This window comes from Odocoileus virginianus, chromosome 6 (assembly GCF_023699985.2).
Source record: "Odocoileus virginianus isolate 20LAN1187 ecotype Illinois chromosome 6, Ovbor_1.2, whole genome shotgun sequence".
Classification (NCBI taxonomy): Eukaryota; Metazoa; Chordata; class Mammalia; order Artiodactyla; family Cervidae; genus Odocoileus; species Odocoileus virginianus.
This window is the reverse complement of record NC_069679.1, coordinates 59467065-59483537: the sequence shown is the minus strand read 5'-3', so window position 1 is coordinate 59483537 and position 16473 is coordinate 59467065. Positions and strand designations below refer to the sequence as shown.

General features: G+C 40.3%; 1 protein-coding gene across 4 annotated transcripts in view; it reads left to right on the top strand.

Moving 5' to 3' along the window:
• The window catches only part of CCDC175 (coiled-coil domain containing 175), a 72174-nt gene that overhangs the window by 50008 nt on the left and 5693 nt on the right, over positions 1–16473 (top strand). For all 4 annotated transcript variants that reach the window (XR_011488328.1, XR_011488330.1, XR_011488329.1 and 1 more), the window contains 4 exons: positions 4477–4629; positions 7423–7525; positions 11224–11267; positions 12712–12874. Coding sequence is in view for 1 of the 4 variants with exons in the window: in XM_070469420.1 (XP_070325521.1) it covers positions 4477–4629; positions 7423–7525; positions 11224–11267; positions 12712–12874 (463 nt within the window). In the remaining 3 variants the exon portion in view is untranslated. The remainder of the gene's footprint in view (positions 1–4476; positions 4630–7422; positions 7526–11223; positions 11268–12711; positions 12875–16473) is intronic.

Here is a 16473-nt window from a genome sequence, read left to right as displayed (position 1 = left end):
TGATGTACTCTGCATATAAGTTAAATATGCAGGGTGACAATGTATAGCCTTGAAGTACTCCTTTCCCAATTTGGAACCAGCCCCTTGTTCCATGTCCAGTTCTAACTGTTGCTTCTTGACCTGCATACATATTTCTCAGGAGGAAGGTAAGGTGATCTGATATTACCATCTCTTTAAGAATTTTCCAGTCTGTTGTGATCCACACAGTCAAAGGTTTAGCGTAGTCAATAGAGCAGAAGTAGATGTTTTTCTGGAACTCTCTTCCTTTTTCTGTGATCCAGTGGTTGTTAGCAATTTGATCTCTGGCCCCTCTGCCTTTTCTAAATCCAGCCTGAACATCTGGAAGTTCATGGTTAATGTACTGTTGAAGCCTGGCTTGGAGAATTTTGAGCATTACTTTGCTAGCGTGTGAGGTGAGTGCAATTGTGTGGTAGTTTGAACATTCTTTGGCATTGCCTTTCTTAGGGATTGGAATGAAAACTGGCCTTTTCCAGTCCTGTGGCCACTGCTGAGTTTTCCAAATTTGCTGCCATATTGAGGGCAGCACTTTCACAGCATCCTCTTTGAGGATTTGAAATAGCTCAACTGGAATTCCACCGCCTCCACTAGCTTTGTTCATAGTGATGCTTCCTAAGGTCCACTTGACTTTGCATTCCAGGATGTCTGGCTCTAGGTGAGTGATCACACCATTGTGGTTATCTGGGTCATGAAGATCTTTTTTGTATAGTTCTTCTGTGTATTCTCACCACCTCTTCTTAATATCTTCTGCTTCTGTTAGGTCCATACCATTTCTGTTCTTTATTGTGCCCATCTTTGCATGAAATGTTCCCTTGATATCTCTGATTTTCTTTAAAAGATCTCTAGTCTTTCCCATTCTATTGTTTTCCTCTATTTCTTTGCATTGATTGCTGAGGAAGGCTTTCTTATCTCTCCTTGCTATTCTTTAGAACTCTACATTCAAATGGGTATAGCTTTCCTTTTCTCCTTTGCCTTTCACTTCTCTTCTTTTCTCAGCTATTTGTAAGGCCTCCTCAGACAACCACTTTGCCTTTTTGCATTTCTTTTTCTTGGGGATGATCTTGATCACTGCTTCCTGTACAATGTCACGAACCTCCGTCCATAGCTCTTCAGGCACTCTGTCTATCAGATCTAATCCCTTGAATCTCTTATTACCACTGTATAATCATAAGGGATTTGATTTAGGTCATACCTGGTCTAGTGGTTTTCCCTACTTTCTTCAATTTCAGTCTGAATTTGGCAATAAGGAGTTCATGATCTGAGCCACAGTCAGCTCCCCATCTTGTTTTTGCTGACTGTATTGAACTTCTCCATCTTTGGCTGCAAAGAATATAATCAACCTGATTTCAGTATTGACCACCTGGTGATGTCCACGTGTAGAGTCTTCTCTTGTGTTGTTGGAAGAGGGTGTTTGCTATGACCAGTGTGTTCACTTGGTCAAACTCTGTTAGCCTTTGCCCTCTTCATTCCGTATTCCAAGGCCAAATTTGCCTGTTACTCCAGGTATCTCTTGACTTCCTTCTTTTGCATTCCAGTCTCCTATGATAAAAAGGACATCTTTTTTGGCTGTTAATTCCAGAAGGTCTTGTAGGTCTTCAAAGAACAGTTCAGCTTCAGCTTTTTCAGCATTACTGGTTAGGGCATAGACTTGGCTTACTGTGATGTTGAATGGTATGCCTTGGAAACAGACAGAGATCATTCTGTCATTTTTGAGAATGCACCCAAGTACTGCATTTCAGACTTTTTTGTTGACTATGATGCCACTCCATTTCTTCTAAGGTGTTCTTGTCCACAGTAGAAGATACAATGGTCATCTGAATTAAATTCACCCATTCCAGTCCATTTTAGTTCAGTTCAGTTCAGTCACTCAGTCATGTCCATCTCTTTGTGACCCCTTAGATGGCAGCACACCAGGCTTCCCTGTCCATCACCAACTCCCAGAGCCTGTTCAAACTCATGTCCATTGAGTTGGTAATGCCATCCAACCATCTCATCCTCTGTCGTCTCCTTCTTCTCCTGCTTTCAATCTTTCCCAGGATCAAGGTCTTTTCCAATGAGCCAGTTCACTGATTCCTAAAATGTCTACATTCACTCTGGCCATCTCCTGTTTGACCACTTCCAATTTACCGTGATTCATGGACCTAATATTCCAGGTTCCTATGCAATATTATTCTTTACAACTTTGGACTTTACTGCCATCACCAGTCATATCTACAGCTGGGCATTGTTTTCACTTTGGCTCCATCTCTTCATTCTTTCTGGAGTTATTTCTCCACTCTTCTGCAGTAGCATATTGGGCACCTACCAACCTGGAGAGTTCATCTTTCAGTGTCATATCTTTTTGCCTTTTCATACTGTTCATGGAGTTCTCAGAGCAAGAATATTGAAGTAGTTTGCCATTGCCTTCTCTGGTGGACCACATTTTGTCAGTACTCTCCACCATGACCCATCCATCTTGGGTGGCCCTACACGGCATGACTCAGTTTTATTGAGTTAGAGAAGGCATGGTCCATGTGATCAGTTTGATTAGCTTTCTGTGACTGTGGTTTTCATTCTGTCTGCCCTCTGAAGAATAAGGATAAGAGGCTTCCTGATGGGAAAGACTGTGGATGAAACTCGGTCTTATTCTGATGTTTGGGGGCATGCTCAGTACAACTTTAATCCAATTTTCTGTTGATAGGTGGAACTGTGTTCCCTCCCTGTTGTTTGACCTGAGACCAATGGCGGAGGTAGTAAAGTTAATGGTAGTGAAGTTCAAAAGATCCTGTGCACACACTGCCACACTCAGTGTCCCCGACCCTGAAGCAGGCCATTGCCTACCCATGCCTCTGCTGGAGACATATATATATATATATATATATATATGTACATATACATATATACACATGTGTATGTGTCGAGGGAAAGAGATTAGCTTTAGAAGCGATTAACGTGTAACCTGTTACCACTGGAAAATCACTCACTGGGGGAGGGTTCATTTTCCTTACTTAAAAGGTGCCATGCATGCTAAGTTGCAGTAGTTGTGTCCGACAATTTTGTGACCCAAGGACTGTAGCCTGCCAGGCTCCTCTGTTCATGGAGATTCTCCAGAAAGAATACTAGAGTGGGTTGCCATGCCCTTCTCCAGGGGATCTTCCTGACCCAGGGATTGAACACACATCTCCTGTGTCTCCTGCATTGCAGGCAGATTCTTTGTCACTGAGCACCTGGGAAGCCCTATTTAAAAAGTAGAGATTGGATTATGCTTTCTAAGCTTCTTTTCATATCTGTTATTCTGGTAAATTCCTATGAAGACAAGGATAATGGGCAAAGGTTGTAGGGGTTAGAAGAATGAATGAAACAGGAGCAGGTAAATGGATGTTTACTACCTTTTAACACTTTATAATCAATAGTTAGTGATAAACATATGTATATGGAGTTGATTAAACATAAAATGTATTCTTTGAGATTCACTGATATCAAAAGTAATTTTTAATGTGTTATGGAAATAGAAAAATATGAAGGGGAAAATTACAAGTATACTATATATACAAGTTTGTCCATTGGCTCAGTGGTAAAGAATCTGCCTGCCAATGCAGGAGACACAGGAGATTCGGGTTCAATCCCTGGGTTGGGAAGATCCCCTGCAGAAGGAAATGGCAAACCACTCCAGTATATGGCGTGGGAAATTCCATGGACAGAGGAGCCTGGTGGGCCACAGTCCATGGGATTGCAAAAAAGTCAGACACCACTTAGTGACTAAACAACCAACAGAACAACATATTATATATATAATTCTATTTTCCTAATAGGATGCTGCTAGGGGCAGTTATACAATATACAAAGATTATGTGATTTATAACAGTGTAATAATTTAAAACTGACTGGAGAATTCAGAAAAATCCATAAAGTAATATTCTTTGAGAAATAGCAAATATCAAATCCTCCCTGAAAGAGCCTCAATAAATTCTACTCCCTTCTTCCCCATTTTGCCAGGCCATTGTTTATATATCAAGATATATTCTATTTTGTCAAATTGTCTCAATAGCTTGACTTTGGCTCTTAACTTGGGATCTGTAGACTTCCTTCCCAGAGTCCATTCGCTTTGTAGTTAATATAAAGTTTTCCAAGGGAAGATGTTCATAGCCTCTGCTGATGGTCATGGAATTATAGTCAGCCCTTTAGCAATATAGGTTTGAATTGCGTGTGTCCATATATTTGTGAATTATTTTTTTCAATGAATGCTCTATACGGTCTGTGGTTGGTTCAATCAGGAGATGTGAAACTGGTAATAGAGTACCAATTGTAAAGTTTCACCCAGATTTTTGACTGGGCAGGGGTTGGTGCCGCTCACTCCCGCATTGTTCAAGGGTCAGCTGTAATTAGAACCCTTCTCTGAATGTGGTGCGGGCAACTTAATACACTGGTGCCCTGCTAGTTGAACTCTATAAGGTAATTGTGGATTTTATGTTTGAGCAGAAGAATCTGAAGCAGGAGTTGAAACAGTTAAGAGAGCATGAAAGCTATAAAACCAAAGCTCATTTTGAAACTGTAAAAAGCTTAGAAAATGAAATCTATTTACATGACCTAAAAACAGACGCTTTGATCCTGGAAAATGAAAGATTAAAAGAGGTAAGTTCAAGAGCACTTTACTTTGTACAATGGTCATGGTTGATTTCCATATCTGTACTAGTTATGAGAGAAAAGGAGAGAATAACTCTTGAAACTTTCAAAGTGAAACTTAAAGTACACAGAGAGAAGTGCCCAAATCATACACAGCTTAATGAACACTCTGAATAACCAACACCTAGATCAAGAAACAAAGCATCCTTCTACAGAATCCAAATACTGTCTTCTATGTCTTCTGTGGGCCTTCCTGTCATTGACCTTCCCACAATATACTATATCATATACTATACTCTCCCACAATATGCTATACTGACTTTTAACACTATAGACTTCTGCCTGTTTTTGAACATTATATGAATGGAATGATACAGTACACATTCTTTTGCCAGAAATTATGTTTCCCAGTTTCTTCTTATTATTGAGTGAAGTTACGGTTCATTCATTCTTAGTTCTGTATTGTATTGTACTGTTTGTATGTATTGTATTCCATTGTATGCCTATACTATAGTTTATACACTCTGCTGTTGGTGGGGGTTTGGCGAGTCTCTAATTGGGACTACTACCATGAAAATTCTATTACATGTATTTTGATGAATGTAGTTACATATTTCTTTTGGGTAAACAGCTCAAGTGGAATCCTAGAGTCATAGAGGGGCTTATCGTCTGCCTTAGTGCACAGTGGCAGTCTCCCAAGGACATGACACTAACTGCACTCCCTTCTGTAGTGTCAGAGAGTGTAGTTATTCCTGATTCTAAGCAAAACTCAGCCTTTTTCAACTTGATCATTCTGGAGGGTGTGTAGAGGTGATCCACTGTGTTTTTAATTTGCATTTTCCTGATGATTCAGGAAATGATTCGTATGTTTTTCACTACTTGGAGACCCTCTTTGTGAAGTATCTGTTCAGTCTTGTGCCCGTTTTAGAAGTTAGATTATTTCATATTGATTGTAGTTCTTTTTATAGCAAAGGAATTTGTTCATCCAACCCCTAAAATGAAAATCTCAGTCTCAAAAGATTAAGTTTTGCTTATTTATACTTAAGATTTACTTATTTGAGTCTGTCACTCAGTAGTAACCCTGTAGTGTGACTTTACTCTAAATGGCAACAATTATCTATCTAATATCATGTGTTTTTTGGTATAATTAAATGACATAAGAGATATGAGTCTACTTTGAAAAGGTAGAGTGCTCCACAGAGCCCAGGTACCTTTGGCAGTAACCCACACACATCCAACATCTTCATCCTTCTAGCCTTGAAACAACCTCGTAAGGAATTTCATCCACCTATGAAATATTCCACAAGACTGCCTTCCTATCAAGATGAGGTAGATTATTTATTTAGTTGGAATTTTCATTGCTATTTTGGTAATGGGTGAGCAAATGGATGACTTATGTGAAACATTGATTCTAAAAGTTCTGCGCTGGATTCAAGGTCCATCTACTAGGCACTGGATGACCCTATGCTTATATCTTATTCATTCATCACTCTTTGTTTTGATGATCTCATCCCTTCATTCAACAAACATTTTAAGCATCACTGAGTCCCAAGTTCTAGGGAAGAAACAGTGAACACAATTATGGGTAAGACACAGTCCCAAACCCTTAGAAAGCTCACAGTCTGGCTTGGGAGACAGGTATACAAATGTATAATTACAATTTGGTTGTTAAGTGTGACAATCCACCCAGGGCACATATACATAGTCACCCAGAGCACGAGCATTTAATCACACCAGGTGAGGAGCTCCAGGAAAAAATCTGATCTGGTGCCATTAGCATAGAGATAGTATTTATACCTGGGAGAGAGATTCTTTGAGGACAGTTAATGAGAACAGTGAAGTGTGAACAGAGTTCGGAAGAAAGACAATTTTGAAAGAGGACACAGTAGAAGTGGAGACCAAAATGGGGACTAAAAGACTGAAAAGGGGACTAATAGAGAGTTACAGGAAGCCGCCTGAACTAGACAAGTCTATAAACAGTGATCCATGTTCAAAGAGAGCAAGAATGATGACACGGATTTGGCTTATGGTAGCTTTCACTTAAATTTACTACGAAACCTGCCAACAAGCTGTGCAAAGACTGACACAGGGTCAAGGCTGCAGGAGAGCCCCTCTAGCACGTGCTGATGAACAGTCCTATGGAGCAGGTCCATGTCTGCTCCTCGGGCACTGGGACCATTTCTAAGATTTTTATCAGCAGTTTCTAATGTTTGACAATTTCTCTCTTGGAACAGGGCCAGTGCCTACTTTATATCCCGAAGCCTGCATTTTCAGAGTTCCCAGACTTTAGGTTCCTGAGCACTGGGTAGTTAGAACAGAAAGCCATGTCTCTGATACCCAGACCACTGCTGTCACTGCCACCCAACCCAACGAAACATCCAACTAAAGTGAGCAATTCCACAGGGTCTCCTGACTTGATAATTCATCTCTCTGAGGTCCTGTGAATACCTCCAGTGAGGCAACATTGCTGCCTTGTAGCAACACATTTTGCAAAAAGGATAATTTTTTTTTTTTTTCTGTGGACACGGTGCATTTAGGCAGCATACTTTTTGGTTCATTTTTGTGGCAAATTTAGAATATCATGTTTATTTGGGTGAAGTTGAAATGCTTACTAGGAAGCAAAGTCCTTTCTTTCCCTCACCAGAATGTTAACTTAGCAAGGGCTATATTGACCACTGTCACCTTTGCAGCTAGAATGGTGGGACACACAGAGGATCAATAAATGTTTGCTAAGTGACTGCACAGATAACTAACCTATTATAATTCAACAGCTAAGAGCAACCACACACCTTTACTTTCCAGTATATTGCATACCTAAAGGACACCATAGAGCAATACAAAAGGGGAGAAGAAGACTTCATGCACTCCTCAAGTGACCTGTCCTGTCAGCTGACAGATCTTCAGAGTAAGTAATGTGTCATGAGTGACCTTTTACATATAAAAAAATCAAGTTCTGTTTTGTTTAAATCAATGTTACTGGTTTGATATAATAAAATGTACCCATCTTAAGTTCAATGAGTTTTGACAGGTGTACACACAAGAAAGATACAGAACACTTTCATCATTGAAAAGCATCTCTTGTGTCTCTTTATGGTTGATTTCCCAGTCTACTTCCAGTTCCCGGAAACCACTGAAGGACAGTGCCTTCTGTCCTTAAGGATTAGATATATGGAGTGATAGAACATGTACTGTTTCGTGCCTGGCTCCTTTTACTCAGAAAACTTTTTGAAGATCCATCTATGTTGTTGCATATATCATTGTCTGCTTTTTTATAGCTGTATAGTGAAAGTGTGTTTGCCGCTCAGTCATGTATGATTCTTTGTGACCCCAGGGACTGTAGCCTGCCAGGCTCCCCTGTCCATGGAATTCTCCATGCAAGAATACTGGAGTGGGTTGCCATTCCCTTCACCATGGGATCTGCCTGACTCGGGGATCAAACCTGTGTCTCCTACATTGCAAGGCAGATTCTTTACCGTCTGAGCTACCAGGGAAGTAGCTGTTTGGTAGTGGTCCTTTAAATGGATGTACCATATTTTGTTTATCCCTTCATCAGCTGAGGAATATTTGGATTGTTTCCATTTGGGGGTTACTATTTGTGTTTTTGAGAATATTTATTTTAGTTTCTCTTGGGTAAATACAAAGGAGGGGAACCACTGGATTTATAAGAAATGGCCTATTTTCCAAAGTAGTTGTACAGACTTATCATCCTAATAGCAATGGGATACTCCAAATCCTCACCAGCACTTAAAATTGTCAAAACACTTAAAATTGTTGTCGTTTTAACCATTTACTAGCTATGAAATGGCATTTCCTCTTGATTAAGATTTTCTATTGACTAAGGTTGTTAAGTATCTTCTCATGTGTTTTTTTGGCCACTTACATATCATTTTTTATGTCGTGTTGTTGACAAGTTATCTGCTACAACATGACAAGCATTACAAATTACTTTGCTCACAAATTGTCAGTTTGGTTAGAACTTGGTGGAGGCAACTCCTGCTTGTCCTACCTGACATCAGCTGGGGCAACTTGATGGCTGAGGGGTAATTCAGCAGCTGGAGACTGGAGTCATCTGAAGACCCGCTCACTCATGTGTCTGGTGTCGATGCTGGCTCTCAGCTGAATTCAGGGGAGACTGTTAACCAGAACACCTCTATGTGGCCTCTCCATATGTGTAGCTTCTTGACCTGCTGTGTTTCAAAAACTAACCTTCCAAGAAACAACGTAGAAGTTCAAGGCGTGACTTGACCTGGAAAGTCAGTGCCACGTGTTTTTCCACATCTTTTGCCCATTGCTTTGTTCTTTGTGTTTCTCATCGAGTTAAAATATTTATATAGTCTGGAAGTGAGCCCTTTTTCAGTCTAAGGCTTGACTTTTCATTTTCTTAATGGTGCCCTAGAAAAAAAGTTTAAAATTTTCTTTTGAACAAAGTCTGCTTTATCTAGTTTGACCTTTTAGCATTAGTATGTTTTGTGTCCTTTTTTGCCTAAGCCTAGTTCTCGGAGTTTTTCCTATGTTTTCTCTATTAGTTTTTCAGTTCAGTTCAATCGCTCAGGTGTGTCCAACCCTTTGCGACCCCATGGACTGCAGCACACCAGGCTTCTCTGTCCATCACCAACTAGTTTTTTAGCTTTAATGTCTAGATCCCTGGTTCAAGTTAACTCTTTACTATGGTATGAGGTAAGGGTTGAAATATAATGGTTTTCTCTTATGCATATTCAGTTGTTCTAGCACCATTTTGAAAAGACTTTCCTTTTATCATTGTATTACTCAGTGACTTTTTTTTTTTTTTAGTTCTACCACTCTATTGCTACCAACCCATCTCCCTCCACCCTCGTGCACACATGCTCAGTCATGTAACCCCATGGACTGCAGCCTGCCAGGCTCCTCTGTCCATGGACTTTTCCAGGCAAGAATACTGGAGTGGGTTGCCATTTCCTTCTCTATACTCAATGACTTTTTAAAAAAAATCAGTTTTGTGAATCTGTTCCTTTATTCTAAGTATCTGAATTTATACCAGCATCACACTGTCCTGATTGCTATAGTTTCATATTCAATCTGGAAATCATGTAATGAAAGTTCTTCTCATTTGTGCTTCTCTGTTAGAATCATTTTGGCTATTGTTGATATTTTTATTTCCATATAAGCTTTAGAATTAGCTTATTAATCTACATACATGCATACCCCTGCTGGGATCTTGAGTTTGTGCTGAATCTATAAATCAATCTGAGGAGAATTTACATCTTAACAAAGTGAAGACTTCCAATCCAAGAATACAGTATATACCTCCATTTATTTAGAACTTACTTAATTTTTCTCAGCAAGCTTTCACAGCTGTTAGTGTTGTTTCAGAGGTCCTCAAGACCATCCTCAGTCCCAGTGATTAGCTGTAAAGATTCACAGGACTCAGACGTTGTTATACTTGATGGTTATTGTCTGTTACAATGAAGGATACCGAGTAAAATCAGCGAAGGGAGAAGGGCTTGGTGGAGACTAGGTGCAAGCTTGCAGGTGACCTCTCCCAGTGGAGTTAGAGTTCCATCCCAGTGGTATGCATTTAATTCCCCCAGCACTGGTGTGTGACACATGCGAACTGGTGCCAGGCAGGGGAGTTGACAGGGTTGGGTGTCCAGGGTACTTGTTGGAGGGGGTCAGGCACATGGGCGTGCAGTGTCTTAGTGAATGACCTCAGCGACTCAAGCAGCCACTGAGGTCCTCAGGTGGTGTTTTCCTTTACAAGGTTAGTGTGGAAAATTGCACTGATTGATTTTGGAATGTCAAACCAATCTTCCACTCCTGCAATAAGATCCACTTTTTCAAAAGCTGTTACTGTTTTCATATTTTGCTGGATTTGATTTGTTAATCTTTGAACAGATTTCCGTGTCTGTGTGCAAGCCTGCCTTACTCAGCTTGCACCCCCCACCTCCCCCAGGAGAGCCCAGTGACCAGAGGAGGGCTCCCTTTTTTTAGGCATCACTGTTCTGTGTTGCCCATTCTCTAGTATCTGAAAACTGGATATTGCAGCAGATTTATTTGTTTTATATATTTAGTCCCATTTTCTCCTTTTTTACAGTGGGAGGGCAAGTGTTAGTCTGACATTTCAGAAGTTGAAACTTATAGATATGCCTAGAAGTTTCTGGTCTTACATTTAGATCTTTAATCCTATATGCAAAACAGAAAAAGAGACTCAGACGTATAGAACAGACTTGTGGACTCTGTGGGAGAAGGCAAGGGTGGGATGTTTCAAGAGAACAGCATCGAAACATGTATATCTAGGGTGAAACAGATCACCAGCCCAGGTTGGATGAATGAGACAAGTGCTCGGGCCTGGTGCACTGGGAAGACCCAGAGGGATGGGGTGGAGAGGGAGGTGGGAGGGGGGACCGGGATGGGGAACACATGTAAATCCATGGCTAATTCATTTCAATGTATGACAAAAACCACTGCAATGTTGTAAAGTAATTAGCCTCCAACTAATAAAAATAAATGGAAAAAAAAAGAAAGAAACTTATAGATAAAAATGGTTTTTGAGAAACAAATAGCATTACTTTAATAAAAATTCAAATTATTTCAGTAACCTTTGCATTTTAAAAATCTTTAATTTAGCACAATATTCGGATTTGTGGGCTGAATTTTGGACTACACTTAAGGTGAGCTTTTTTGTTTTGCCTTCATAAGTAACATATTTATAAGATATCTACCTACCTAATAAGTGTGTGTGTAAGGAAGGAAGACAGAGCTCATGTGATCATCACATCCTAAAATGTGTCCTTTGTGCTGCTAGAAAACAAATCTCAACTGAATCAGTTTTAAAGACTTGATTGGGTTTGTGCAACACCTCACAAATCAGGCAGCATTTTAGCTAGCAGACAGGAAGAAGCTCTGGGGGCTGTACAAAATGAAAGACTTTTATAGGCAGAGGGAGCAAGAACAAGGAAGTCATTCCAGCAAAAATGGCAGGTTCCATATTGCAAGGCCACTTCCCCTTTGGGGATGGCAGGGATTGACCAGGCAGATTACCTATTTAGTGCTGATCAGGTAATTCCTGATGGATTGGTTAAGATTCCATTTCTGAGAGAACTGAAACTAATTAAGTCTCTCAGTTTGGTGACGTGGGATTTAGTATAAGTGACTCCATTTTGGGCCTATTGTCTCATTCTTAAGAATATAAAATGTCATTTTGAAATCTTTATCCTTTGGGAAGCTATCTTCCCACTCCACCACTTCAGCTAAAGTGGGAATGACATTTTTATTTCCAAGCATAAACAGAAGACAGATTATTTTAGGACAAATTTGTCAGTTCTGAACTCTATCTTTCCTCCACATTTTACCAGCTATGCACCATCTCCATATCTCCCTGCTTTAGAAGCAGTTAGACTAGAATATAAATCCTGGTTCTGCTACTTTCTAAGTAACTGTAGATTACCTGTGATCCTTGTTTAACCCTTAAACAGAGGCTAAGAGAAGTGCTAGTAATGCCTTTTTTAGATGAATCTACTGAGACTCAGACAATTGAAGTGACTTGCCCAAGGCCAGGCTGTATAGCCCTCCAGGCTCCTCTGTCCATGGGATTCTCCAGGCAAGAATACGGAGTGGGTGGCCATTCCCTTCTCCAGGAGATCTTCCCAACCCATGGACTGAACTCAGGTCTTCTGCATTTCAGGCAAATTATTTACCATGTGAGCCACCAGGGAAGCCCATTGATGAACTTTCGGGGATTTAAAGCTCAGATCTCCCTGATTGCAAAGTTCTTTCTCTTAAGCTGCAAGCTGCACTGAATCGCCTCTGCAGTTCTGTGGTGCTCCTAAGATGAGCTGGCTTTTTTATGCCGCCGCCGCCACCACCTCTATTACCCTACCCAGTTAAAATTTTGAGTTTAGTGAGCAATCTATTAAATCTCATTTGTTAATCCACTTTTCTAACATCCTTTACAGAACTTTGTGAATTTTCTGTGTTCAGACACTTACTTTACACAACTAGTACCAGTAGTGTGTATGTATTTTTGTCTTGTGCATGACTCACTTGTACTAGATATTTTTATTTATTTTGTTGCTACTTATATTCACATACCCCCAAATGCTATTTTTTTTTAAGGAACTGGTAGAAAGTGCTAATGAAATCTTGAGAGAAATAAAAAATCTGATAGGCAAGCTGTGTGAAAGAGATGAAAAAATTGAGCAAATCAGTATTTTACTTCAATCAGACCTTGAAGAGATGCGTAGTCTTATGGAACAGGAATCGGAGACAAACTTTCTCAGTAAGTAACATCTCAAGAACTTTCTGCTATTTTACTGTCACTGGTGACATCAAAAATAGCCCCCCAAAAGAATGCCAACCAGTAATTTAGTTATCCGCAATAATCTATTCCCAATAATATCACATATGTTCACTGAATGTTGATTCTCATTTGTGGGATTGAATATGGCAATGTAGCAGTGTTGGGCAAGCCTCCCTTTCATCTTAGTGAGTCTCCTAAATAACTGAATCTCAACTTCTTTCTGATTTTTAAAAATATTCCTCCCCGCAAATCTTTTTAAACTCTTTTACATGCTTCCTTGTCTTCTTAAAAGAAGATATTGAACATTGTTTTTCCCTTTCTTCCTGAGCTGGGTTTAGCATTAGAAACAGGAACTGTTGCCTTCTCTGAAAGTCTAATGATGCTTTCTGGATCTCCTGAGATGTTAACACATCTATTATAGAACAACTGACTCAAGACCAAGCAACGCAGTCTTTTCAGAGGAATATCAACCTTCATCCTCAGTCCCTACTCTAGAGTCGTGTTAAACACCAGGGCCACAGAACTCTGTCCATACCAGGACTGCAGTGAGAAGCAGAGGTGAATCCCAGCCCAGGGATCCCAGGGCTGGAATCCCTTGAAAAGGTGGGATGGTGGAGGTAGAGGGCGCTGTCAGAAGGAAGGCAAATAGAGCATAGGGGAGAGATGGAGAGGTGAAATGAAAATAGTATCGTCTGACAAGTGTAAAGATCTGTTAGAGGTTATTAAGATTTAAGAGCATCATCATTAGATAAACCAAACTAAAGGTGAGTTGTAAAAAATAAAATAAGTGAAATAAAAGTAAAATGAAAGAAAGTGGCACAATTAAAAACATCTAGATATTTGGTAAAAAACCAAAAAACAGTGTCCTGAGGGTGTTGCTTGATAAAAGAATAATGTTTTAGCAGCCACGAAGGAATTTTGTGGGTGAATCTTCTTATCAACCAAAAAGCTGTGTTTGTCATCCTGTTCCACCTTGATGATACTTGTTATGTCTGCATGCTCAGTGGCTTCAGTCATGTCAGACTCTGTGATCCTATGGACTGAAGCCCGCCAGGCTGCTGTCTGTGGGATTTCTCAGGCAAGAATACTGGAGCGGGTTGCCATTCCCTCCTCCAGGGGACCTTCCTGACCAAGGGACTGAACCCTCCTCTCCTGCGCTGCAGGCAGATTCTTTACCCCTGAGCCACCAGGGAAGCCCCTATACTTATTATATCTTATTGCACAAAGGGTCTTTGTGCATCTTGCTTAACTCTGCGTTTTCTTTGTTAGGTCAGGCCATCCCTAGTAACTGTAGATCAAGTAGACTTGTAAGAGCTAAAGAGTTTCTTCAATTGCACTGTTTTCACATGAGAAAATCTTCCCCCTTTTTGTCTGAAACCTGATAGAATATTGGAGCAAATTTAAATGTACTATGTTGTAAAGCTAAACCCCCTTTCTTGTATTTTGAGAACTGATAACCTATTGAAAGTGGAGGATTGCAGCATGGAAATAATGGAAGGCCCCCCAAATGAGAACAAGCCAAGGCATAAAGCTTGGTAGAACAGGGGAGTCGGTGTCACCATCACTTGTTTTTGGTGGAGATTCAGAGGCAGGCACGGGAGTGGGAGAGGTTTAGTGTTGGGGGTGGGGAAAAGGAAAGCTTCGGGTGTGTTCTGACTGGAGGTTGTTGGCATTGGAAAGCTGGCAACAGGCTGACTAGAAGCTGGATAGATTAGTGGAAGCCTATGTGATAGATTAGTGAGCATATTTGGCTCTTTGGTTGATCATGAGTTAGAAGAAGGGTTATAAAGGAGGGAAGTTGGCAGCCATTGATCAAATTATGACTATTCTGGACTAATTGCATATATAGTCAATTCATGGGTCTATTGTCATGTATGGTCTGGCCATTGTCAGTTTGTATATTCAATTCTTCAGCATGGATTTTAATTTTTACTTCCATTTCAATTTAAGATACTGTGTACAGAAGAGAGTAATATTAATAGTTGCTTTGTGTGAAAACCAACCCAAATAAAATATAAATAATGGGCTTCCCTGGTGGCTTAGCTAGCAAAGACCCTGCCTGCCAGTGCAGGAGATGCAAGAGACATGGGTTCAATCCCTGGGTGGAAAGATCCCCTGAAGAAGGAAATGACAACCCACTCCAGTAGTCTTGCCTGGAAAATTCCCTAGACAGAAGAGCCTGGCAGGCTACAGTCCATGGGGTCAAAGAGTCGGACACAACTGCACATACATGGATCAGTCCGATATATGGCATTCATTTTTATATCATCCAAATGGTACAATCATTTAATTAAAATTTAAGTTCATTTGATAGGCAATCAGTATACATGACTCTTAAGCTGTGCTTACTCTAGGTAACTGGAACAAGCTTCAGTTAATACTAATTATGAAATATTGCAAGTATGAAAAGCATAAAAGTCACACACACACACATATACACACCATCAGGCAAAAGTTTTACCATTTTTGCCATGTTATGGTATTCCTGCCACACAGAACAAGAACATAATTGTTGTTGTTCAGTTGCTCAGTCGTGTCTGACTCTGTGACCCCAGGGACTGCAGCATGCTAGGCTTCCCTGTCCACCACCAGCTCCCAGAGCTTGCCCAAACTCACGTCCTTCAAGTTGGCGATGACATCCAATGATCTCCTCCTTTTTCGTCCCATTCTTCTTCTGCCTCCAGTCTTTCCCAGAATCAGGGTCTTTTCAAATGAGTCAGTTCTTCGGATCAGGTGGCCAAAGTATTGGAGTCTCAGCTTCAACATCAGTCCTTCCAATGATTATTCAGGACTGATCTCCTTTAGGATGGATTGGTTTGATCTCCTTGCAGTCCAAGGGACTCTCAAGAGTCTTCTCCAACACCGCAGTTCAAAAGCATCAATTCTTCGGCGCTGAACTTTCTTTATGGTCCAACTCTCACATCCATACATGACTACTGGAAAAATTTAGTTATCTTTTAAAATTTCTGTCTGATATTATACACATCATTATATATATTTATAGTGTATTAATAGACTGGGGCACATGATACAAACTCAAGAGAGTTTGGAGAGCACTCACCTCAATTTCCGATGATCACAGTTTTTGCTCAGGTTGTCATTATAACCAAACCACAGACTGTAAGGAAAGTTTGTTGTAGTCTGATGAAAACTTTAGAGAAATCAAAGCTTGGAGGCTTTTAGTTTTAAACTCCTCCCCTATTCTCAGTTGCTGCTTGTGTTCCTAGATATCAACAATGTTGTGGAGATTCCTGAGCAAGTCTTGTCTACAACAAGGGTCACTAAACTACAACCAAGGGGCCAAACCTGCTTCCCTCCTATATTTGTAGGGCTCAGAGCTAAGGATGGTTTTTGTATTTTAAAATGGTTAGAAAAAGTAAAAAGGATAATATTGGCCAGTACCAGATTCAATAACCTTAGATATGAGATGACACCACCCCTTGGCAGAAAGTGAAGAAGAACTAAAGAGCCTCTTGATGAAAGTGAAAGAGGAGAGTGAAAAACCTGGGTTAAAACTCAACATTCAAAAAAGAAGATCATACCATCTGGTCCCATCACTTCATGACATATAGATGAGG